The 25,304-nt window shown below is 32.5% G+C and overlaps 2 protein-coding genes across 8 annotated transcripts; both read left to right on the top strand.

The window, feature by feature from the left end:
• Nucleotides 1–42: 42 nt before the first annotated feature.
• On the top strand, nucleotides 43–6,557 carry LOC100178181. Of its 3 annotated transcripts, XM_026836117.1 has the most exons (9): nucleotides 52–549; nucleotides 611–670; nucleotides 857–1,000; nucleotides 1,073–1,161; nucleotides 1,533–1,652; nucleotides 1,880–2,004; nucleotides 2,075–2,149; nucleotides 2,392–2,505; nucleotides 2,568–2,872. In XM_026836117.1, the coding sequence occupies exons 1-9, from the start codon at nucleotides 535–537 to the stop codon at nucleotides 2,693–2,695; spliced, it is 870 nt and encodes a 289-aa protein (XP_026691918.1). In that variant the 5' UTR covers nucleotides 52–534; the 3' UTR covers nucleotides 2,696–2,872. The 3 variants fall into 3 exon arrangements, with proteins under 3 accessions (XP_018668896.1, XP_026691918.1, XP_002119583.2); XM_018813351.2 differs by lacking the exons at nucleotides 2,075–2,149; nucleotides 2,392–2,505; nucleotides 2,568–2,872 and adding an exon at nucleotides 6,077–6,557 and having other exon boundaries at nucleotides 43–549; nucleotides 1,880–2,014; XM_002119547.4 differs by lacking the exons at nucleotides 52–549; nucleotides 611–670; nucleotides 857–1,000; ... (3 more) ...; nucleotides 2,075–2,149; nucleotides 2,392–2,505 and adding exons at nucleotides 4,432–4,634; nucleotides 5,888–6,557 and having other exon boundaries at nucleotides 2,695–3,745.
• Nucleotides 6,558–7,057: 500 nt separating this feature from the next.
• LOC100184544 (polycystic kidney disease 2-like 1 protein) lies at nucleotides 7,058–25,222 on the top strand. Of its 5 annotated transcripts, none has more exons than XM_026836103.1 (22): nucleotides 7,058–7,236; nucleotides 9,421–9,516; nucleotides 10,084–10,233; nucleotides 11,535–11,648; nucleotides 12,644–12,774; nucleotides 13,606–13,740; nucleotides 14,191–14,309; nucleotides 15,094–15,181; nucleotides 16,246–16,385; nucleotides 16,722–16,833; nucleotides 17,406–17,522; nucleotides 17,969–18,156; nucleotides 18,554–18,718; nucleotides 18,860–18,980; nucleotides 19,399–19,497; nucleotides 19,995–20,128; nucleotides 20,671–20,788; nucleotides 21,233–21,253; nucleotides 21,922–22,121; nucleotides 22,382–22,529; nucleotides 23,468–23,603; nucleotides 24,019–25,222. In XM_026836103.1, the coding sequence occupies exons 1-22, from the start codon at nucleotides 7,164–7,166 to the stop codon at nucleotides 24,096–24,098; spliced, it is 2,685 nt and encodes an 894-aa protein (XP_026691904.1). In that variant the 5' UTR covers nucleotides 7,058–7,163; the 3' UTR covers nucleotides 24,099–25,222. The 5 variants fall into 5 exon arrangements, with proteins under 5 accessions (XP_026691904.1, XP_002119742.1, XP_026691906.1 ...); XM_026836104.1 differs by lacking the exon at nucleotides 7,058–7,236 and adding an exon at nucleotides 8,958–9,076; XM_002119706.5 differs by lacking the exon at nucleotides 21,233–21,253.
• The last annotated feature ends 82 nt before the right edge of the window (nucleotides 25,223–25,304 follow it).

The raw sequence follows: 25,304 nt of genomic DNA, 5'->3' as shown, positions 1-25,304 counted from the left end.
TATCTGACTCCCATAGACCGCGGTTAGTTATGTAAAACACGATCAGGATATTTGGATATCATATATGTCAAGGTGTCCCATCTTCCCCCACCCTACTATTTCTTTCCATTAAACCTTAATTTCATTTTGAGTGAGTTAATTTTATTTTGAATTGTTTTAATAAATTCCTTACCACCTAAAACCTAGGGATAGACGCCAGAATTAGAGCTCTAGCATAACTATTAACTGAATTATTGTCATTTTACTGTTTTGGCGGCCATCTTGAAAATTACAACTTTCTGGTACTCGGATTTTCCTAGATTTTTAATATGTTATTCTTGATGATAAATACTACAAAAAAACGTTGAAAAACCTTTTGTAGGAATTTTTTTGGGGTCAAACCATATATTGACCCGACTATATGCAGCACGTGTATACCAGTATGCATACCCAAGTTAAAATTTATCTCTTAAAACCGTTCGCACCAACTTTATTTTTCAGAGCTAAAGTTTAAATAGCTGTTTTAAATTGAAACCTGCAAACAAATTGGGAACAATGTTTTTGACAACAGTAAGATTTCTAAACTAACTTACCATAGCAGCACTTTAACAAATAAATTCACTACACACAGGTCTTCATTTTTCTATTTGTTGAAGTCTTTGCAGTGTATGGAGCCAATCTGGATAAAAATGTAAGTTACTAAGTTTGGCTAATTTATAATTATATGTTTACACATTACAAATAAATTAGTATTTATTTACCCTCTCATGTCGTAGCAACAACAGTCATTATAAAATGGCCCTTAGGTGCCATTATATGAGTGTGAAAATTTAGGCAATTCATAAGGGACCACTGGGTTAAAGCAATTGCTGTTCAGTCTCTAGCCCTAGGACACATACAAGATACACCTGGAATGGTACCAGCATCGATCCCTGAACCCAAATCCCTTGGCATTAAAGCAGACATTCCGGACAGGGTAGAAATACCAAACAATAAGGAAGATTGTGGTTACGACGACGATGTGAGTTAATATAATCTGAATTATAATCATATACAGAAAATATCTTTGACTCTTTGTTATTATATTTGATAGGCGTGGCATAAAAGATGCAAAGGATTTTTGGCGTTGGTACTTGATTCAAAGGGAGGAGTAAAGTGCATGTTGTGTACCAAACATGAACGGTATTATATCATTTATATTATATTTAACGATTAGCACAACAGAAATCAACAGCAAAATGACAATGGTTAAAACACACTATAGATAAAAAGTATGGGAAGAGCATCAGTTAAAAGGCATGGTTGGTAGGAAAAAAAGGCGTGGCTGTTACCCAACATACGCACCTACATTGAGTTGCTAAAATTTCATTGAAACAAATCACTATGCAATTATAGAAGAAAAGTATATGTATATTAATACCTATTTTTAACCAAGAGCACACAACTACTAAGTTATACATGTATTAAATCGATAAAAATAGTAATGTAGCAGAAACTGCATTTCAGAGACAAGCATATTTTTTCCATAACAGCTCTATTAATTATGAACTTAGATATTGCAAAGGGAAGTGTGTGTTTGAAAAGGATTTGAATTTTTGTTCAAGCAAGCACACCTACACTAATCCAAAAAGTTGTGACGGAATTTGTGAAATCATTGACGGAAAACTAACAGGGTAAGTTTGTAACATACCTCACTTAATATTAAAAGGCAGACTCTGCTGTGTTACTCAATATAAACATGGGTTGTTTTGGACCTTTATGTTTTGGTATTCCAGGTGTTTGATAAAGCCTGTTTAATGTGTACAGTTCAATAGTAACAAAAATATAAAAGAAGGATCTGAAATGAACGATTAATTGTTCGGCAATAATTTAAAATTTTATTTAATTTAATTTTATGCAGCAAATGCCTAGAGGGTATAGATATAAAACCAGACATTAAGCCAAGTGCAAGTAGCAACAATGTAACTCTTAACACTACTGATGAAGTATTACCACACAACAATACCAACACTACAACCGATATACGTAAGTGTTTTCATATATATATATATATGTTTTTTTATACTATATTTCATGACACTTTATCATTTTACAGCACCACTAAACAAGAGTGAAGGTAATGAAGTGGTTACACCAATCAGTATTCCCTCTACACCGAACGGAACAGAAAGTATGGTTAACTAACTGCACTTGTTTTCATTGTCATTTTGTTAATAAATTGTTGTTAAATGTGCGGCCCATGTTTTGAATATAAATCTGCAATTTGGCCATTGCAATGAAAAAGATTGCCAACCACAAGTACTTAATACTTATCTTCATAAAATACATACCTAATGTAAGTCTTTCAAATATATAAGTTTTATCATGTTTTATCATCGATTATATTTCATGACACGCCTCATCATTTTACAGCACCACTAAACAAGAGTAAAGGTAATGAAGTGGTTACACCAATTAGTATTCCCCTTACACCAAGTGCAACAGAAAGAGATCAAAAAACAAACATTGTACCTTTGAATACACCTGGTAATACAGTACAACCCATTATGTTTATCTTTCACATGTACCTAATGCAAGTTACATTATAGCGTCTTCAGGGGAACCAGTCCAAACCAATACCAGTGATAAATATGAGCATCTAGGAGTACTGGCTGCTCTCATCTTTCTATTCTATTTGATGTACTGGTTCATAAATAACTTAAATTTGCGGTGTTAATGTTATGCTTTAATTTTAAATGGCTTAATGCATTCATGACGTACACACTACACAGCAGTGTTAGTTTTCTTTGTTTATTGCAAACATTATTTACATTGAGTGTTGTATGCGCACTTTGTATTTATACTTGACTTGACACTTGGGAAATGTGGAATACAAAGTTTTATTTTATGTAGTGTATTTATCTTCACACGATAATGAAAAATCAAATAAATTATTAAAACAAATAAATGAGCTTGTTCTTTTTCAATAAAACCTGGTTTGAACTTTAATTGTTAATTATTATTTTGTAATCTATAAATGAGCACATTGTATTTTAAATACAGTTCCAATTTGAATACTGGTATTCTTAAAATTACTTTAGAAGCAGAGTGCAATTACCAGTGAGCATCAACCATACTGTACAATAAGGAATGCTAAACATGTGCGTGAAATGCAGTCAGGCGTGTCCCAAAACTTTCAATGTTTAACAATGGTTTAACAAAGTTCGACAAGTGTAAACTATGTATTTATCTTTAATAATGTGATGGGTTACAGATACAAAGGACCAAAATGTAATATGGCTATAAATGTTTTGTAACTCGGTTTCATACAGACAGAGATAAGTACATAGGGGGACATCCCCAGGTACTAGATTGGCTGTGACTTAGCTAGACAAACATTGTGCTGAGGAAAATCATATCTACTAGTTGTATCCAATTGAATCGTAATAAAACAGTAAATCATTAGGTTATCAAGAAAAACAAGTTACTAAACTCAATCAAATGTGGGGTTATAAGTGTTTATTAGGCAATTGCTATAAGGTTATACCAATTATCAATAAGGTCACTCAAGTACTGATAGTTTTGTTTATGTAGAATATTGTCTCTGCCGTCAGGTTTGAAAAAAGTATTAAAACAATTTTAGAAAACAGAGGTGTTAATAAAGAAGGTAAATAAACACATTTCCTTTTTAAGTAAGAAGACAATGATAATGAAGGTGGTTTTACTTTTATTAGTGCTGTTAATTTTACCTTATTCAAAAGCACCAGATGAAATTAAAAGAACAAAGGTAAGAATCCACCAGGCTTTACAGCGTAAAATTTTAAGGTAATCAGTAAAAGGGCATAGTTATACTGCAATATAATAAATTAACTATACACAATACTTCATGATTTGGCATGGCACTGTGACTGTTATAATGGTGGACTACGTAAGGACGTTTTCATTTATTGTCCCAGATGTTTTCATTTATTGTCCCATTTGGTAGTTAAAAATATTTTTTTTTTCTTTTATTCTTTGTGGGTGGTCCTTGTCCTTGTCAGGGACCTGGGATTTGGGCCAGTTTTAGCCCATTACCCCAACACCCAGAAGCGCATGTTAAGTCTTTCATGTGACTGGTGCCGCGAAAACGCATCGCAGTCAGACATATTTTTTGCAACACTTTTTATCCTAGTGCTTACGAGCTACCCCACTTTGTGTATGATTTTTGCTTCAATATAGCTTATAATTTGGACAACCCACCAGTAACCGCTGGGTTGGAGCAATGTTCGTTAAGTGTCTTGCCCAAGGACACAAATGCCGAAGAGTATTAGTATCACTGTCGATAATAGAGAATTATATACCCGTAGTGGCAGCCCCGCAACTAAAAAAAACACAACTACGGTACTGTACTTTAGCATTATGCTAAATTGCTAACTTTGTGTAATTTTTACGGCATAAGCTTACAAACACTTACACTCATTGCTATTTAATTAGAGAAACTCTGAAGAACAGGTTCGAAAAACATGGATAAAACGCAATGGGAAATTTCTTATGGATAACTGTGGCAAACACGAGGTGTATATTGAGGAAAAGCACAAATGTAAACTAACCAACCTTACTGCCTGCCAAGAAGGTGGCCATCTATTCAGATATCTTTGCAGGTTTTGTGAAAAAGATAGCAATGGAAAAGAAACTGGGTACGTATTAAACATATATCAACCTCTAATATACACATCAACATTAGTATGTCAGTAGGAAGTTAACAGATCTCACCCTTTTAGCTTGGCGCAATCAGGGGTGCGATTAGGGGGGCCAACCCCCCCCCTCCCGTTTACGTTGACTAACAGTGCGTCTTTTGATACTTTAATTGTATCCAAATATTTAAAGATGCCGGCAAATTGACATATTGATATAATAAGGCTTCACAAGCGCGTAGCAGTGTAAAATTCGATAAATCGTTGATATGAACACACTGGCTCGTGTACTCACCTGCCTATGTGTATGCACGCTCGTCAGGTATGGAATTAATTGGCGAGAGTTAAACTGTAGCCTGGTTTCATTTAGAAACTTCCTAAAACGATTTTAGCGATTCACTCTTTTGTAATAAAAGTTAGGAAAATTTTAATGGGAAAAGTAAACTAATGTATGAAGTCTAACATGGTAAGCAACAAAGGTAACTAACAAAAATTTGTGCCTTAATATATTTCTTTAGTATGTCCTTTCCCTCGCGGATACCCTCTATGCTGTAAAGTTTCTAGACGAATATCGTCTTTTTACGTGTATACATCACACACGGCATTATTCGCCCGTGAATGCCACCTGTGGTGATGCAACCATAAACTTATCAGTCGTGCGTTTAATGCATGTAGTGTACTGTTACTTCGTTTATTATGCCTTTCCTTAACTAATTCATTCCGCAGAGTTGCTCCAATCATTCATTAAGTTCATTGTAAATAAACCGAGCTTTGAAATAGGTTGTACCTTATCGTCTAATTTCATGCCTTTATTATAATGCCCTGTAAATACACAGGTGTTTTGTTTTACAAACTTGGTTCACGTTTCGCTTGGAGTTTACAACAAAATAACTAGGCTAAACATGTAACTATGTGGGTGTTTGTTTTTTGTTAATATTTTTTTTGATTCTTGCTCAGGGGCATATATGCCTCCACAATGGTGGCAGTGTCTGGCCTCAACCCTTATTCGCAAGTTAACAGGTTCCAATTACTGTCTCTGTAACTATAATGAAGGGTACAACAACATATAAAAACAAATTTCACTCATTCAAAAGCAGTTTACTGGTATAATTAATTGAGAGTCCCTCTAATCCAACAATAACAATAAAGATATTTCACAACAAAAACAAAATTAGTAGAAAATCACTTTTTTCCAGAAAAGGGCTAATATTACGGTACAACAACAGAAAAAAATGACTATGTATTTTATTCCATAGAAAATGTGGAGAATTTCAGAGACCTGAAGCAAAAGAAAACAATACTAAGGCAAACAAAGACACTACTGATAAGGAACAGAGAAAAGAAAATCTTCCACCATCGCCAGCTACCCCTGGATTGCTTCTCCAGATTACAACACCGCAACAACGCAATCAACAAACAAACAGAAACAAAGCAACAATCAACAACAGAACGGTGCAGAACAAATATGGCCAAAATACAAATGGCAGCATGAACAAAACTGATGATCAAAACATAAAAGCTTCTGTTTTCAAAAATGCAACTAGTAGTAGCAACGAGGATCTTGCAAAACCTGCTATAACTCAACAGTATTCATTGCCACCTGGTATAATAGGAGTTATAACAACCCTAGCAGTCATTTGTTTTATTACCTTGGTTTTGTTGATAAGAAAATGCTGCAAAAATGAACAGAATAGCCAAGATCGACAAGGTAATGGACAACCAGGAGAAAAAATACCACTTAACAATTAATTGTGGGAAACCTGATATAATAAAAACGAAACGGTGCTAGTGAAAACTATGCAAAAGTCATTTTAATTTAATTTCTACCGTTACACTCGTGGTTTTAACACAAAATGACAAACTAATACTGTATAAAATCAACGGTATTGCAGATTGCATAAAATCAACGGTATTGCAGATTGCATGACTTACCTAGTTGATTGATTGAGTGTTATTTGTTTGCATTATGACGACATTCCATTGTTTCTTCAAACTTTGCCGATCATGAACAACTTCTGTAACGAATGCAGCAAAAGATTTTTTTATTTGGTTTTGGATTCAGCGACCATAGCATTTTATCTCTCTTTTTCTTTTCTTCGCTTTTCGCTCTCACGTCTCTATTTTCCTTTTCCTTAAAACGATTTGTTCTCAAATCTAAAACTTCGGTTCGTTTGTTTTGTGTTTCAACGAATTACAAATTAAATGAAACCACTTTATATTAATGAAATTATTCGGATTTGCCTTGTTTACTCGGAAAAATTTGGACCAGTCATTTTTAACGAAACCCGAACTTGTTGTGCAATTTTCGATGACCGCCTGGGGGCGATGAAGCAGCGTCGTTATGTTACTAAGCATTGCGTAGCTTTATTATAGAAACTTTTCAGTTGACGATTTACGATTCAGTAATCTTTCGAACGAGAAAGCTACTGCAAAAACTGTCAAAATAATACAAATTGCTTTACAGTTATGTTTGATAATTTTTTTTATAAAATGAAATGATTTTAACGATGTGACGTGTACGACAAATTCAAGATGTCAACGCGAATTAGCCCAACATTAAAACACAACCAAGATGATTACGAAATAAACGGGCAAAAAAAGAAAGGTATGTGAGATATTTGTTTATGTTTGTAAAATCTGTTATATTACTCGTTCAATTATAATAACCATCTGGCCATTTCTATATGAAAAATGAATATACCTCGTAAAATTCCTATAGCCTAGCCTATACAATATATCTGTGAAGGTTGGGGTTGTGTTTAGAAAAGATTATAAGTTGTATTGAATATGATATCTACTACTCTTTATCATTCAAAATATATTATTTGCCTTGTAATGTAATGTATATATATATTTTTTATTTTCATAGAATAATGTTTTCAAAATTAATTTAAGTTTCTTAGAAAACTTTTATAATATTTAAAAATTAAAATCATCAATTTCTTAACTTCGCCATTATTTAATTTTGGTTTCCATATTTACTGTCATTTGGACAAGCGATTAGCTGTCGCTACCAGTGTATAAGTAAGTTATAACACAGCACAATAGAGCTCATTAATATTTAATTACCAAGTGTTGAAGAATGCACCTTTATCTAGTTTTATCGAGTCGCTTCAGACCTTCAGTTCTAAACAAGTTGTCTAGTGAAAGACATTAAAACATGCTGTGACAATTTTTCGACTAAGTTTTTATTGCTTTCTTATAAAATTATAAAATACAGCCATATATAAATAGTAGGGATAGTAGGCAGATTCACAAAACATCGTTTAAAATGTAGCATGAATAGCATTATACAGGAAGTTGTTCAAACTATTAGTTTCACTGTTACAGGATGTAATATAAAACCACTAACTAGGCAGAAAATTGGTTGTTATTTATATTGTATATTACGTTGGTATATTATATTTACATATTTGGTCTGATTTGAACATGTAAATAAGTTTACTGTTTTAGATCAAATGTATAAGATGTATAACATGTAAGTTTTATTAAAAACTTATTGACAATTGTTCAGCTGGCGCATGTAATTCTCTGTTCTGTGTCCAATGCTTTATAATAGTGTGTTATCTTCAAAGGTGTCCTATAATGATAAGTTGTTTGATGGGTAACAGCACAAAGTCAGCCTTAGTGCTATGTCTATGTCTGTAATGTAAATATGTAGCCTAATGATTGTGAGTTGGGTAACATAAATAAGTTTGGCCATATTATATATTCTCATTAGGGATGCACATTACAGAATTTCGAATCCATGAGATTCGAATCCTTTTGTATTCGAATCTAATTACGGGATTCGGTATTCTATTTAATGACGTCATCACACGTCACCTCATATACTGTATTAACAAATTTTGAAACTTATTAATTTTGAAAAAAAAAATTTTGTGTTTGTGGGACTTTCGAGAGTAAACGTTTCGTAACGTCTTTCCATAGCCTGCTATACGTTTCATGACGCAAAAACTACCCAATGGTACAATTTTTGATCATTTTACAGCTTATGATCCAACAAGGCTGCTATGAAAGAGTCTATAAACTGACTTATGTTGGTAAAATTCATTTTTCCTATAAATATAAAAAGATTCGAAATTCTAGATTCGGAATTCTAGATTCGAAATAAAGTATTCTAGGATATCCTAGAATACCTAATTATTCTGTAATGTGCATCCCTAATTCTCATTAATGTAATTATCTATATATTTATAATATATTTATTTTAATTATCTTACCAATAATTAAAGTATTGAAATTTATATATATATATATTAGAATATTAACTGTGAAGTCTGTTAATATGCTTAATATCTTTGTTGTACTGCACAGATTCTTTTAAGTCAAGTATTTTGTAGACAAAAGCGTTTCTGTTTAAGATTTTATCGAAAAATTATCTCTGCTTGGCTTAGCCACAAACACGCGTCATAAAGCAGTTTTGTTGCTCCATATCGCCTGAGGTGATGTTCATGTGCTTACTACATTGTGGCTCTGATTTCTTTCACAGCATTATTCACTTTTTCCTGTAAATAACTAAATGCCATGTTTTAAAAGAGAATTGTTTTCTTAATCGGTTTAAAAATGTAACTATTTGCACAAAAAATGTTTTCCTGCATGGTAATAAAATAAATCAAAAAAACTTCATCATGTACCAAACTATAAAGTGCCACCATTGCTTGTTTTAAAATGTTTTTTTTTTTTTAATTTTTTGCATATTTTTTGAAAAAGTTATTATTATTATTTTGTTAAACAGTATGGGCCCAAAGCAGTGTTTTAATTTCTTTATCCCACCATTTTAACACAGATATGCAACGACCTGGAAGCGCTGATTCCAGGAGTGCTTGGGATAATGATGCATTTGATGATGGGGGGATTACTACAGTGTCTGCTGGAATTTACAGTGAGTAGCCTACAGTCCTTAAAATTTACCTCATATTTCAGCTTAATTTTTGTGGATGCTTAACCTACAATGACAATTTTCCGCATACCGTTTATGCGGATGCAATATCATTCTCAAGAATATTAAATAATGACTTAGGAATAAGTGGTCAGCGGTTAGTACTGTGGCAATTTTTCCGCCGCAGTAGTGAGTAACGCAATTACCGCCACAATTTATTAATTCTGTGGTTTATTTAATGAACTGAAAGATTACAATTTACAACTCATACAATAAAAAAAACATTTCATGATTTAAGTATTTCAACCTTGAATTTGACAAAATTTAACTAGCCCGTGACTTTTCTGTCTATTATAAAGTTTCTCTGTTAGTGAGAACTTAAACACCACATCTTTGCCCATTAAACTAAAGTAAAATAAAATGTTAATAGTTTTTTAGTTCATCTGTTAAAATAAATGTACTGTATTTCAGACGTTTCGTCTGCAGTACGCATAAGGCAAATAAAAATTGGTGTATACTGTATACATATTGATTATTGATACATATAATTGTTATTGTTTCAACCCCTAGCATACAACCCTGATCTAAATATGCCAACTGAGATGACCAGTGATGTATATGTGGCATCGGGTGATAATCAAGGTGACAGTAACTTGAATATCCGAACTACTACTTTGGAAGGAAGTGGAATTTGGTTCAAAGTTAAAAAAGGACTCAGAGGTATAGTGAACATACACAAAAGTTGTACTTTTAAAAAAGATGAGTAAGTTTTTAAAATTTTCATTTATTAAATACACAATATGTGTATATAGTAATGTAATACAGAATGCAATGTACTTAAAGTACTTTCATACTAAATATTTATATATGTGGATTAATGAATACATATTATGATATGGGCATATACACAAAGTTAACAGTTCAAAAATATTTTAATAATTTTGTTTTACTGTAAGGTCACCCACAGGTCAGCATTGAGTCCAATTATTTGATTAAACACTAACTTTTAAATGTTAAACAAATAGTTTTTTGGTTAATTAACATGTAAACATTTAACAACACCACAACCTTAACCATTATAATGTTAAAACATTCAAAGTGAAATAAGTAGTCTACACAGTTTTTATCTTGGGCTTGTTTAGATTTTAGAGCCGTGCCATTCAATTCCAGCCACCGTACAAACACAGGGTGTGCCCCTAGGGAAGCTGTTTCCTGTAGTCCTTATACTGATGGCCCATCGTTCTATATTTAAACAGAATATGTACCCCTAGTTGACCTATTCATTTCCTTAATAAACGCTTGGTGGTTTGGGGGAAATATATAAGAAATGATATTGATTTTTTGTTAGCAAATATTAATTTTTTAACTTTCATTTTTGTTAAAAAAAAACTTGCATTATACACCTGCGTTGAGTTTTATGTTTTGATGTTTGTAAAACCCAATGATTTCCTGTCTGGGTATGAAAACAATTCATTAATTATGGTCCTGTGTCGCGTGTACCACTTTGCCATAACATTCGACCTATTGTCGTAATTTCAAGTGGTGTCAGGTGTCAACAATCTCCGCAAGTCATAAGCGTAACACTCAATCTACGAATAACCTCTTATGTTGACACTCAAGCGTGTCTTAAATACAATTTGCTTTAATTGTTCTTTTGAAAACTATTAAGCTCAAACATTCAAGAGCATGAAAACAAAATTCGAAACAAATGCTGTGAAAAGTAGTTGTTGCATCAATAAAATATCTGTGTATGAGATATAATGAATTAGCTTATAATATCATATTTTATATGTATTATCCTGTGTTGCTGTGTTACATATATGTGGCTTGTAAACAAAAGGCAAACAAATCGATTAAAGTTAATGAATAATCAAAAGGGTTATTACTTTGATTTTTACCAATGGGACCCTTATACCAACAGAAATTTGGATCAATTATTAACAAAATACTGTAATGTAGTCTAGTGTATTGTTTTTATATTTAGCTCATAATAACAATTGTTAATGTAACCATGATTTTAGGTTTGTGGGGAACTCGGCAAACTGAGGACACGCAGACCGACCGTGAGCTTTATATTCGCACAACTATTCGCGAATTGGTTATCTATGTCTTCTTCATTGCAACACTGTGTATTTGTGAGTATAATGTTGGTATATAAATAGTAAATACTATTAACAACATATATTTTTGACTTTTTTTATGCTTCTAGTTTACGGATTGTTATTTCCAATTTGCCAATAAACCAATACGAATACTTACAATTAATGGATAATACTTTCTTTGCTTACAATTTACAAACATAGGTAATTTGATATAAGGAGCATAATAAGGCCCTTAGATATGACATTACATCAAAGATCTTCAATTGCGTGAAGTTTCCCGCCACCAAACATAACTCTCAAATAATTATAAATAATTAAGTAGCTTGTTTGAAATTGAAACCTGAATAATTTATGAAAAGGGCTTATTAATCAATTGTGTCACACCATCATAAATATTCATGTTTTGCTCGATGCCAATAAGAATTCCACCTTGTCATTCATAGTTATGTTTTTTCCATTCCCAAGTTGCCTTTCTATTGATGGCTGAAGTTATTCAAATTTAATTTTATTTACATGAAAGGTTTAAAAGCCTGTTTTCCAACACATTGTCATGGAAATATCAACAACAAGTAACTTGTATAGCAACAAATTATATGTTTTAAACTCCTAATCGTTTTAATAAATTTCAACTTTTTAATTAATTAGTTCATACTCACAGTCTGTATTTGTGTATTTAAATCCGTTTTTACATTTTAAAGATAAATACTATTAATAAAATATTAACCAGTGTTTATTTTTGCATTCTGTTTAAATATGTTGGCGGAGTGGGCCTATTTTAAAATTTGATTGTTTTTAAAAAAATAAAATTTTGAAGAGTTTTATGTATATATACATATAGCCTATTTATATTCGCAGTCCAGAAAAAAAAAAGTCTAGAAAAATATTAAAAAGAGAACAGTGGCACAGCCAGATAGGAAGAACAGTGCCACTTATTATATTAGCTGTTAGAAATCTGTTTTCCTAAATTTATTTTAATTAATGTAATCTCTTAAATTTCTCTTAAATGAATATTCAAATGACTTTCTCAGTGACATTTGGAATGACCAGCTCAACCCACTACTATTACACCAAGGTAATGCAGGAACTATTTGTGGATGCTCAGTTTCCTGATACTAAGAACACGTTTAAAGGAATGACTACCATGCAGGACTTCTGGAGGGTAAGTGGATATAAATAAAGTTAGGGGTTCTTTGGGAGAATGTCAGCAGCTTTTCAAACAGAGGTGACATTCTATATTTTACCCACAATTTTAAGCCTAAAATATCTTTAGACTAGGCATAAAATTGGGTCGAGCCTGCTGTTAGTGTCTATGTAAACCAGTACAGCCAAAATTTCCTGCGTTCTCTGCAGTAATAAATGAGGTTCCCCATGTTTGACCATTGTGAGTGTAACTGCATTTTTACAGTGTTCCACCCTGTACCTTAATTTGCTTAAAATTGTAAAAGCATGTTGCCTATGGAATTAGTGGGTATATTTTCCAAGTGTTTCTTTATAAATGGTTTACTGTTAGACAGTTTTGTGGCTGTTTCTGCCCATTAAAGTTTAAGTAGTAAAAGCTTTTGAAATTCTCTCTTAAGTGTCTATGAGTGTTTTTTTATTTCTGACACAATGTTTTAAATTTTAAGACTTTGTGAAATTTGTTTACTTTGATAGGACACTGTTTAGTATCTATGTTAAGATTTTTCTTACTCCTCTAAATGCGAATTCCTTATGCTGTATAAGCAAAATATATTATATATAGATGTAGTAGCAGTAGGGTGGGAATAGATTGCGCACCTTTAGCACATAATATCCAAGTATACTGAAATTTTGGATTCCTGATCCTGTTTTAAACCATTAACAACGGTCTATGGAAGTTGTGAGGATACAGTTTTATATTCTTTGTTTACTACCAAATTGGACGAGAAAATAGAATGAACAAGTGTCCCATCTTCCCCCACTCTACTATATATAAATTTTAATATTTTACTTTAAAACACAAACTGTTTAGTTTTCCGAGGGTCCTCTCATGGATGGTTTATACTGGGAAACTTGGTACAATCAAAAGAATGTTTCTGAAGAAGACCTGGGATATATCTACTATGAAAACAAACTACTTGGAGTGCCAAGAATTCGTCAACTTAAGGTTTATTAGCTGATATCTAAACTTTTACTACAGGCTAATTATAATTATATATATGTAATATGTATATATACAATTATAAATAGATTATAAACAATACAAGTCAATTATAAGTAAAGTTCTATAGCCTATTTAAATAAATAGAACAAAAATGTTTTCCATTTGGTTTGGTTGTAATTAATCTTTATTTTTAGGATTTTGTTATCTGTTGTATTTAAACAGACCTGAAACAATTATGTTTCATATTATGGGCTAACTATAATTGTTATCTTTTTAATTTAATAATTTAAGCAAGGGTCTTAAGAAAAGTAAATTTTAGGTGACTGTTTAATGTTTTTCATTTTTAACTTAATATAATTGGATAAGACTGTTTTCAGTTGGTGTCTCTCCAATAATTATCTGATCACACATAGATTCTATTTAATTGATAAAAGCATGAAATATTTAACGCAGGTTCGCAACGGGTCATGTGAGGTCCACCCCGATTTTCAAGAGGAAATCACAGCCTGCTATGATTCGTACGCTAAAGCCAAAGAAGACACTTCCCCCTTTGGTTCTGAGAATGGAACTGCGTAAGTTTCATCATTTTGCTGTTAAAAATAAGGCTTTACAAGGTTTTGGGCATAGTTTTTGATAATTTACATTTAAAATTTGTATAGAATGAGGTTGCATCTAAATGCCATGGAAAATTTGCTTTTACACATTTTCCCTCCACATTCACTACAGTGACTCATTCCAATTTCATTTTTGTAACTTTTCCATTATGACAAATACAGTAAATATCTAGAGCTGCATATTCCACTTTTAAAGGCATTTAAGTTTTGAAAAAAGGGCATCAAAGTCAACTGGGTCTACAATTAACCATTATAATAATAAACCTTTGTGTATAGGGGGCTAGGGGCCATACTTTTCATATGTTGAGGGGGCAGGCATAGTTAGACCTGCATTCTGATAAAATAAATTTGGTTCCAATGTTTAATGATTAACACAGCAGAAATTCCAGTTAGACCTTGGTTTGCACCTAAGCTAGTGTGTCCCTATATGTACATAAATGATAAGTACTGTGGGGGACGATGGGACACCTTCAGCACATAATGTCCAAATATTTTGATTGTGTTTAAACAATTAACAGCAGTCTATGGGAGTCTTGAGGATACGGTTTATTATTGTTTGTGTTCTCTGTTTTAAATACCAAATAGGACAAGAAAATGTAAGTGTAAGAGTGTCCCATTTCCCCCACCTTACTATATATCCCTATATATATTATGTCGGCCTGTCTACCTTAATACTTCTGGTTTGGTACCTATGTTAGTGTGTTCTTATATGCACAAGGTAAACTGATTTAAATTATCATAGCTGGGTTTATCATACTGAGGATGAACTGGATGGTTCAAGTCACTGGGGCTTGTTAGATTACACTTATTCTGGTGGAGGTTATTACCAGGTACCATATATGGGTTATGCGTATGGGCAAGGGGGATTTGGAACTTGTAGTTTATCTATGTTCTATGAAAATAACAACAAAAAAACAAAATATCCTGTTTATCTATGTTTTATGAAAATAACAACAAAAAAACAAAAAAACCTGCCGTTTTAAAATAAAGTGCACAGCACAGCTTTTTGTCTTTTTTAATTCGCAGCACTGCTTTGAACCCAAACCAATCTGAAATTGATTAAACTCCTTTTTAAGTCACAATTCCCATTATCTCTCATGCCCATACGCAACCCACCTTTTGGATTATTTTACTTATAGTTAACATCCTGCTTTATGGTATAGTATGTGGAATCATAGTGATTTCTTGGGTGAGGGTTACAATGGATATATAAGTAGCTACCCTACTAGTGGCTACCATCAGGTATTCTTATTTGCCATGAATCACCAGCAATTAATTTGTGCCAAAAAATTATTTTCAAATGATACTTGGCATGGCAATGCATTACTGCCATAATTTGTGCCAATATTTCTAAAAAAAATTCTAAAAAACAATAATTTGTGCCAATATTTCTAAAAAAATATCCTAAAAAACAATAATTTGTGCCAAAATTTCTAAAAAATTAGCAAATAATTGCACAAAAGCCTTAATTTAGATATTTTTAGCATTTCTCTTTAATTATTTATACATGGTCTCTGACTTATATTGGGTAATTCCAACGAATAAATGTTTGATGTTTTTAAATTTTATTCCCTCAGATGAGTCACGATTTCTTGAAATTATTTTTTTCAATATGTTTTTGAATAATTCAACCAAATCTGAGTGGATTAAAGAATTATATTTATTTACTTTTATCATTTTAGAGTAACTGTAATAAATTCTACAATAATCATTAATCAATGAGGTTTCCTATACTTGACAATTATGAGTGTAACCGCATTTTAACAATATCACCCCAGAATCCTAGTTTTGTTAAAAACAAAAAACACGACTCCTATTATCCAATATTCAACCCACTTCTAATTGTTAAATAAACAAAGTTTTCAATATAACAAAACAACCATCGTACTTACAGGACCTCCTAGACACCAAGACAAAATCGCTCGCTATTATTAAAAACTTGAAGGAGAATTTATGGCTGGATCGCGGGACCAGAGTTGTTCTTGTTGATTTTACCGTCTACAATGCCAACATTAACCTCTTCTGTGTGGTAAGGTAGGTCATTATGATGTCATAGTGAGTTTCTGTTACCTCACAGTGTGTGTTTATTTTCACATTGAGTTGTGGACGTTTTATCAGGATTTTGTTTTTTTGTAGTTTTAGTTTTACCAACTTGAAGGTTTTAACATTTATCGGTTTTAAAACTTTTTAACCATTTATTAAATAAGTCTACAAAACAAGTGTGACTGATTTTGCATTCTAAACATTATCTACACAAAAATATGATTTTTAATATTTCCAATTTCCGTATTTTCTTTAACACCAAAACTCATATGTTATCTTAAAGACACATTTTTGCTTTGGTTTATTAAACTTATATTATTTCTATAGATTGGTAGTCGAGTTTCCGGCCACTGGGGGAGCTGTTCCATCTTACCAGTTCCGTACAGTGAAGTTGCTCCGTTATGTTACAACATATGATTACTTCCTTATGGGTTGTGAGGTGGGAACATAAATATCATATATTTGTATTTAACATAAAAATCATATATACATACATATATATTTATTTGTATTTAAGATAAATATTAAATTTTCAGGCATGATTTAAAATTAATTGTTAAGTGTTTAAATACTATTTAATTTTACTTCTGTCAGCACTGGTGATGGTTTTAGTAACATTTAAAAAAAAAGACAATTGTGTCAAATATATGGCATGTTATTTTTTGGTATAAAAACTTACTAGAATATCAATCTTTTCTGTCTCCCATAAAAATATTTAGATATGAACAGAATAACTTGGTCTGATCATCCGCCTTATGAGTTAACTTCCCTCTTCTTCGTTGAGGAGCTGGAATTTAGGCCAGGTTTGGGTCAGTACCCCAAGACCCAGACCCTAAAACACCGATTGGCCCATAACTTAACAAGAATCTGCTTATTACTGTCATTCAAGTTCCTATACACGTGTAAAAAGTTTTGTGTATACTTGGGCCTTGACGATTTGTTAAGAAATCCAGTATGCAAAGTTGGTGTGATTCACCCATATATTAATATAACTAAGATTTTCCAATCTAGGTTTTGTACATGCTGTTTATACTTTACTACATAGTAGAGGAAGTGTTAGAGATACGGAAGAACAAATGCTCTTACTTTAAGAGTGTGTGGAACTGTCTGGATGTATTGGTCATTCTGGTATGTTTTTTAAAAATTACATAAATATTTTACAAAAAAAAATGCAAAACATGATTGAACCTTTACAACATTATATTCATGTTGTTACTAGTTATATTTTTATCAGGATTGAGTTGTAAAATACACCAACAAACTAAATTAACTCCATATCATCTATATATGTATTTGCTTTTATAATCTACAATACAGCTCAATTTAACTGCATACGTTCCATGGACTTGTAGTAACCTTATGTTTATACCTTATTAAAATGTTCTATGTACTATTTAATTATTATCCGATGCTAAACAATACAAAAAAATAAAAATAAAACGGTATTTATCATGATTGAGATAAAAAATTGTAAAAAATTTAAAAAATAATACAAAAAGAGATTTTTATTATTGAGATCCACAAAATGGTATTAAGATCCAAAAAAATTAACCCCTTAATTTTTATTTCTTCAGCTATCCATAGTAGCTTTCAGCTTCAACATATATCGAACCATCACTGTGGATAGCTTACTTGGCAAACTACTTGATCAACCATTGACTTATCCTGACTTTGAATTCCTGGGTTTCTGGCAAATGCAATACAACAACATGGTCGCTATTGTCGTGTTCTTTGCCTGGATTAAAATATTTAAATACATCAGGTATGATGAATAACTGATTGCAATTCATTTGTTCTTAAGTTACCACTCCCATTCATTACCATTAAACCCTTGTCGCCTACCTTTGGAGAAAGTGACAGGCTTAAACATCTGGTTTACTACCAATTATGGTTTTCATAAGTTTTATTAATGTATTACTTTTTATTACTGGTCTAACTATGTAAGGACAAAACACAAAGTTATGTGTTTCAAGGAAAATTATATTGCCTACAAAAGATGTTTTAAACAATTTTTTTTTAACTTTACTTCATATATTAAGTTAACCTTTCCAAAAGAGTCTATACTGTTTTTTTTTTTAATTCTTACCAATTGGCATTACGTTGTTCAGGTTTTATTTTGTATTTCTTACCCAAAACTTACCAAATTTAATGCCCAACAGTTTCAACCGCACGATGACTCAACTCCAATCCACTTTATCCCGATGTTCCAAGGACATTGCAGGGTTCGCTGTGATGTTTTTCATTATTTTCCTTGCATACGCTCAACTTGGATACCTTGTATTTGGAACACAAGTCAAGGACTTTAGTACCTTCCAAGAAAGCATGTGAGTAATTAACTTGTTTTCCATATAATTATGAAGTTTTCCTTATAATTATAAAGTTTTCCATATAATGATAAAGTTTTCAATATATTTATAAAGTTTTCCATATAATTTTGTTTTGCATGTAATTTATTTTTTTCCCAGCTTCACCCAGTTTCGAATCATCCTTGGAGACTTTGACTTCCACGCACTGGAGGCGGCGAATCGTGTCCTTGGACCGATCTTCTTCCTAACTTACGTCTTCTTTGTCTTCTTCGTATTGTTGGTGAGTGTAAAACTAGCATTTTGATATTTTGTTTAATGCCAAAGAAAAATCAGGAGTTTTTGAGATTGTTAATTAAGTACAGCATTGGGTAAATAAAACATTTTCTTGTCAGTTTCGGTATAAAGAGTTCATATGTAAGATACAATTTTATCTGAAACATAAAGTTACAACACCGTTCTTATTAAACTAAAAAATGATATAAGCATTTGGGAATCAGCATGCTGGCTCATTATTTAAATATATTATCTGTTTTTTGTTTTAAAATTTTGGGACAACATTAAAAATGTTCCCTTTAATTCCCTTTAAATCCCTGACCTAAATTGCCGATGGCGTGCCTTGCTGTAGGACCTCTTTTATATAGAAAAAACATACTTTCTTTGCTTGCCATTCTTGCTTTTAAATATCCATACATCCACAGAACATGTTCCTTGCCATTATTAACGACACATACTCTGAAGTGAAGGCAGAAATATCGATGCAGAAAAGTGAATTTGAAATATCGGATTACATTAAAAGGGTGAGATTGATACTTACATACAGTAGGGTGGCGGAAGATGGGACACTTTTCTATTCTATTTTCTCGCTCCCGTTTGTGGTAAACAAAGAACGTTCACAGAAATATAAAACCGTATCCTCTCGACTCCCATAGACCAGTGGTTAATTGTTTGAAACAAGATTAGGATATTTGGATATAATGTGCTAAAGGTGTCCCATTTATATCCTATGTTGTTGATGATGTGGGTTTTGTTTATATTAAGGAAATGATGGTGTGGGTTTTGTTTATATTAAGGAAAAGCCTTAAAAATTCTCACAATCCCAAGAGCAGCATAGGCATAACTTCAGTGGTGAGGTAACATCATAAGTTTGAATATTTAACAATGTTGCACTAACATTTTTTAAGATTTTAAAAACGTGACGGTGATACACTATGAATTTAATAACTTCCGCAAATCTGACTATGGGCTTATAGAGATGGACCTATGCAATATACTGATACTCAGCCTATATTTGCAGGGATACAACAAAGTCCTTGAGAAGCTTTCATTGAAGAAAGATCGCATCCGAGACATCCAAGATGCGATACAGACGGCCGACCTTAACCAAGATAGACATCTTGACTGGGAGGAATGGAGACTTGATTTAAAAATGTGGGAAAATATAACGAAACCTGATATGAAATAGGTTTATTGTTTATTTTATCTATATGAATGAGGCCCCGCTGCCAGGCATGCAGGAAAATTGGGGTTAAAGGTTGAGTTAACCCATTACCCTTTAGGGGTAATCTCGGCTACCGACTAAACTAGTCGCCGTCTAAATCATTCGAACAACTTATGTAATAATGCACAAAAAGTTTGGCCGACTAAAAAAATCTGTGCTAACCAATGGTACTGCTACTGACCAACTTTATTCGGTAGCGGCGAATACCATCTCAGATCCTCTATTTTAAAATGTTTCAAAAGATTGCACCCATACTTTTGTATAACTTTTAGATTATATACCTTTTATTTTTTTCTGAATTTACCTATTATCAAATTTTTCCAATATTTTCCATGCCTCTGAGGTTGCATATCAACGCTCTTAATAAAATAAACGTAATGTTCATTAAAAAAACCTCCATAGAACTGAGCTGTGCCTATGCTGACAACCAACATAACAATGTTCCAATTACATTTCTATGTTTGTTTTATAGGCGGGGAATCCCCGATGCTGAGATTGAAGCAGTGTTCGCTAAGTACGACCAGGATGGCGACATGATACTGAACGAAAACGAACAGAAGAAACTGAAGGCAGACCTTGAACGGCAGAAGGTGACATATCTAGAAATTTTCAATTTTTTAAAAAACATTTTGCATTGAAATGTTTACCTTTTATTTCTTTTTTAGTTCCTTATTATTTGCAAGCATTAAAAAAAAAATTTTTTGAATTATTTTATTTTCCATGCAACAACCTATATAAATAAAAATTAGTTTTATTTGGCACGCTACTATACGCATTTACGTAATGTGTTTATTGTTGTACCTTGCTATTATTGTGATGCTATTAATAATGCATAAACCTACAGTTGGCTGTGGCCATTATAAGCGTGCCATAGGTCATAATTGAAGAGTGGAAAATAATTCTCTGGTTGATTAAACTCTATAAATAACTCCATGTCCAATGATGTATAATTTGATCTCCAGCATCCTGGAGTTGTGACGTAAATTATAAATTAATAATAAGCTAAACGTTTTATTTACTTGCCACGCTGCTAGATGGAGTTAGAAAACGACAAGGTATGATGAATATGTGAAGTATATTTAATATTACAATATGGTTGTACCTGCACGAACCTATCCATGAATGAATGAATGAATGCAACTTATTTATTCTCGTATGGTGGGGCAATGACTGTGGTTATAACATGCATGTTCTGCTTATATAACTCATGCCCACTTCGAGTTGCCACATATGTAACTTTATGGGCAATTGTTTTTTATTTATTTTTTCCGAGTGGCTGATAATTTGTATAAACCAACATGCAAAGTTTGTATTATTACTTTACAATGTATGGTAATGAGAAATTCAGAATAATTGTTTTCCATAAAATATGAGTTTCTTGGCTGACTTGGAAATAATTACTCCCATGTTGCAGATGTTGCTGTAATGTTCTTTGTAAATTATCTATAGTAATTTGCATACGTGTAATGCATTAAGCGGTTAAATTTGCATATAGATTAAAGCGAACCTGTGTTATAATGACTGTCATTGCCCCGACATGTGAGAATAAATATGTTATTTTTAATTATTTATTTATACAGCATTGTTCTAAACTTAAGCTGATTGATATAATCAATTTATCAAAATAATATAAGTCATTTTATTATGAAAACCTGTGTATCAATTTGTTACTTTTTGTTTTATAAATATTTTTTCTTTTTAGTCAAAATTTTCCTTCTTATAGGTTGAGCTGTCCAACGAACTGGATGAGATGGAGCGTGACAAAAGTGGAGCCACGACCCCTGGTGCTCGACCTGCCTCAGCTCGTTCCAAAGGTGCTGTGTCGCACGTCAGTTGCAACGACTCAGCGAATGAGAGTGATGATGACGATGAGGATCGACCAATCAGCTCCAAGAATTTCGTGTCACGAGATGACTTTCAAATGTAATAGTTAAACTTTAAAATTTCTAAATGTTTGTTTGGTTATTTGAAAATATGCAATATTAACGGCTTATCATATCCATCTTGCCGCACAGTACTATATATTCCTATTTTATTTTAACAAAACATTAAAAAAAAACTGTGAAATAAAGAAATTTCTATACAACTTAATAATCTAAAAAAGCTATATTCCCTGAAGATATTTTTCCATATATAACAGAATACCATTCCTGCTCCCTCTAACACAAGTATATGTTGTACAGATTGGCACGCAGAGTTGACCGAATGGAACACAGCATTGGGTCAATCGTGTCCAAGATTGATGCAGTGATCGTGAAGCTTGAAGCTATGGAAAGAGCTAAACTTAAGAGGCGAGAAACGATGGGAAAGCTACTCGATAATATAACGGAGGTTGGTTGTGTTTACATTACTTTCTATGCTATGTTGGTGAGGACCTTTTCGGGGACATGGAAATAATGCCAGATTTGGAACATTACCCTATTACTTTTTTTGGTTATAAATAATGTTATCAGATAAAAACACTCAAATAACTTAGGTTTACACAGTTGGTCGAATAAATAGCATCAAAATCTTTTAGATTTTAATAAAAATACTTGTTTGTAATTGTGAATTAAATTTATAGCAGTGCATACTAAATCCTCCATTTAATGGTTTACAAATGGTACACATTTTGTAATTTCGCCATGACCTAAGCATCATCAGTCTCTTATTCTTACGTAATAAGGATCACCTTTATTACACCAGCTTAGACAATGCTGAAAGTGGAACAGTTTTAGTTCACCAATATGTAATGTATAAAATTCGAAACACTTTGGTTTTCTTCTAGGATAGTGTGAGTGACTCACTAGAAAGAGAGAATGAAAGAGAAAAACTAAAGAAAAAACTAAAGACCAAGATTGAAAAGAGTAAAAAGAAAAAGAATAAACAGCCAAAATAAATACAAAGCAGTAAAATGCAGTTGATTAATTATAGGAGAGTTGAAATAGTTCGGTAGAAATTTATGAGATACAGAAAAAGGGTAGCTTAAGCAACTCATCTTTAGGCAGTGTGTAGTTTAACTTGGTCTCAATCAGTTTAGAAACTTCGAATTAGATTTAATCTTAGGAAATCAACTAAAATAAATGATGCCTATTTATTTGCATGTGGAGGAAACCACAAATCGTTACAAGACCTTTAAGCGTCTGGACTAAGTACGCGTGTGCCCACATTGGTAGCAGCTTTCTAAAAGTACTATTAAGTGTTTACTGTTTATAATAAATTAGCAGTACTCCTGGCCCCAGCAGTTTATATAACGCATAGCATGACTATCACGCTTGAAAATAATATAGGATGAGAGAAATGGTAGATCAGATGACGAACTACGTCGCGAACAAATGGAACGATTGGTTCGTGAAGAACTTGAGCGTTGGGATTCGGATGCTTCCATCGCATCGACTGGTAGAAGAGGAAATCGTCCACAATCAGGTAAAAGATTTTGTTTATACATGTATATGTTGTTGTCGCCAGATGTAATTCACCTATAAAGGTAAAAGAGATTTTATCTATCAAACAATTGTAGGAAGACTTCTGTCATTGGTGATTTGAATTTTTTAAATTTTAGTAGCATTATCAAACTTGTGTATGTAGTGATATAGCTTATTAAGCTGGTTTTAAACTACCTTATTAAGTAAATAAATATACATATTTTGCTTGAGCTCTGTGGATAGTGAGATAACCTCTTTTGTTGTGATGATCAAGTAGCCTGTATTATAGCAGTATCCAGGATAGAAATGCTCTCCGCTAACCCATAGCATTTGGTTGGTTTAAATATTTCTATCAATTATTGTTGTACCGTCTTCCCATCCTAGTTATAGTTTGTAACATTTATCCAAAACTCCAGGTCGTTCTACGGCTTCATCTTCTGCGTCATCTAATCGAGTTCGCGTGCCCGGTTCCCATGGTAACACAAGCTCAGCTTAACCTTTCATAACATACCTAACCAACTTTCATCTTTAATATTCTGGTATATTTATATTTCTTTCTGTGGCACATTTTTTTAATTACCCATCTACAACTGCCAGGACATGTGGTTTTAGTTACAATTAAAACATTAATAAAAGTTCCCGATAATTTTACCATATGACTGGAAGACACTCTCTTTGCTCCTATCATACTGCACGATAGTAATTGCTCTAACTCGGTACAAGTTGCAATTGATTCAACCGTTTCTGTACATTTCTCTTTTGTAAATTTTTACTGTAGGTGTCACCACATCAGTATTTTGTCGTAAATTTAGTGTTTAGAGACTGTGTCCTTTTAGTGCCATGTTGTTGTCTTGTAGTGTTACACAGCATTTCTAAATATTTTAAATGATTAATTTCCTACAAACAGAAATCGTGATGCTTAACAAACTAACTACCTAATAATTTTCGGCATATTGAAATATCAAAGCCAGTGTTTATGAAGCATGGGTGCCAAATTAACTACCCGAATATAAATCCACCTCATTTATTCATAAGTGTTTGAAGGTATGTACCACTTTTAATCAACAGTTTACTACAAGCGGATAATTGTTTCAAGTGTTCGTATTTTCATCTAAAATTTGTCGAACCTGAATTATCTTTTCCAAATCGGTGTAGCTCAATATCGTTAAATATGGTTGTAGTGTTGCTGTGGTAACTGGATAAATTCTATCGTTTCAGCAACACTACAGTTGCACTTAGTAATTCGTTGTTCTTAATACTGTCTACCTAGTATTTTTCCTTCTGTTGTTGTACTTTTTACCGAGATTTTGTCGTTTTAATTGCCGGCATTGTGAGATTTTATATATCAAGTTGTTTTTATCAATTTATAGATGGAGGCAATTCAGGTCTAGAGCCTTTTTCTAATTTGGTTGCAGCCTCCAAGTAATTTTCTGCTTTCAATTAGGACAACCACATAAACAGAACGTTATAAAAGCTCGGGAATATTTTTCACGTTTTTAATCCTGCTTAAAGTTCACATTTTTATTGTTTAGTTTGTAAATTGTAGTTTGCGTACAAATGGTGCTGCAACGGTGCTAGGCTTAACGTGGTGTAGTGGTGAAATAAAATTCATGTAGTAAATGCTTGGTAATCTTATGAATAAGGATACGAAAACGAAGTGTGAAAGTTAAAACATCGACAGTACAGATGTTTCTTAAGCAAT

This window comes from Ciona intestinalis, chromosome 9, assembly GCF_000224145.3.
Source record: "Ciona intestinalis chromosome 9, KH, whole genome shotgun sequence".
NCBI lineage: Eukaryota > Metazoa > Chordata > Ascidiacea > Phlebobranchia > Cionidae > Ciona > Ciona intestinalis.
The sequence above is the reverse complement of the archived record's forward strand: the minus strand, read 5'-3'. Positions and strand labels throughout refer to the sequence as shown.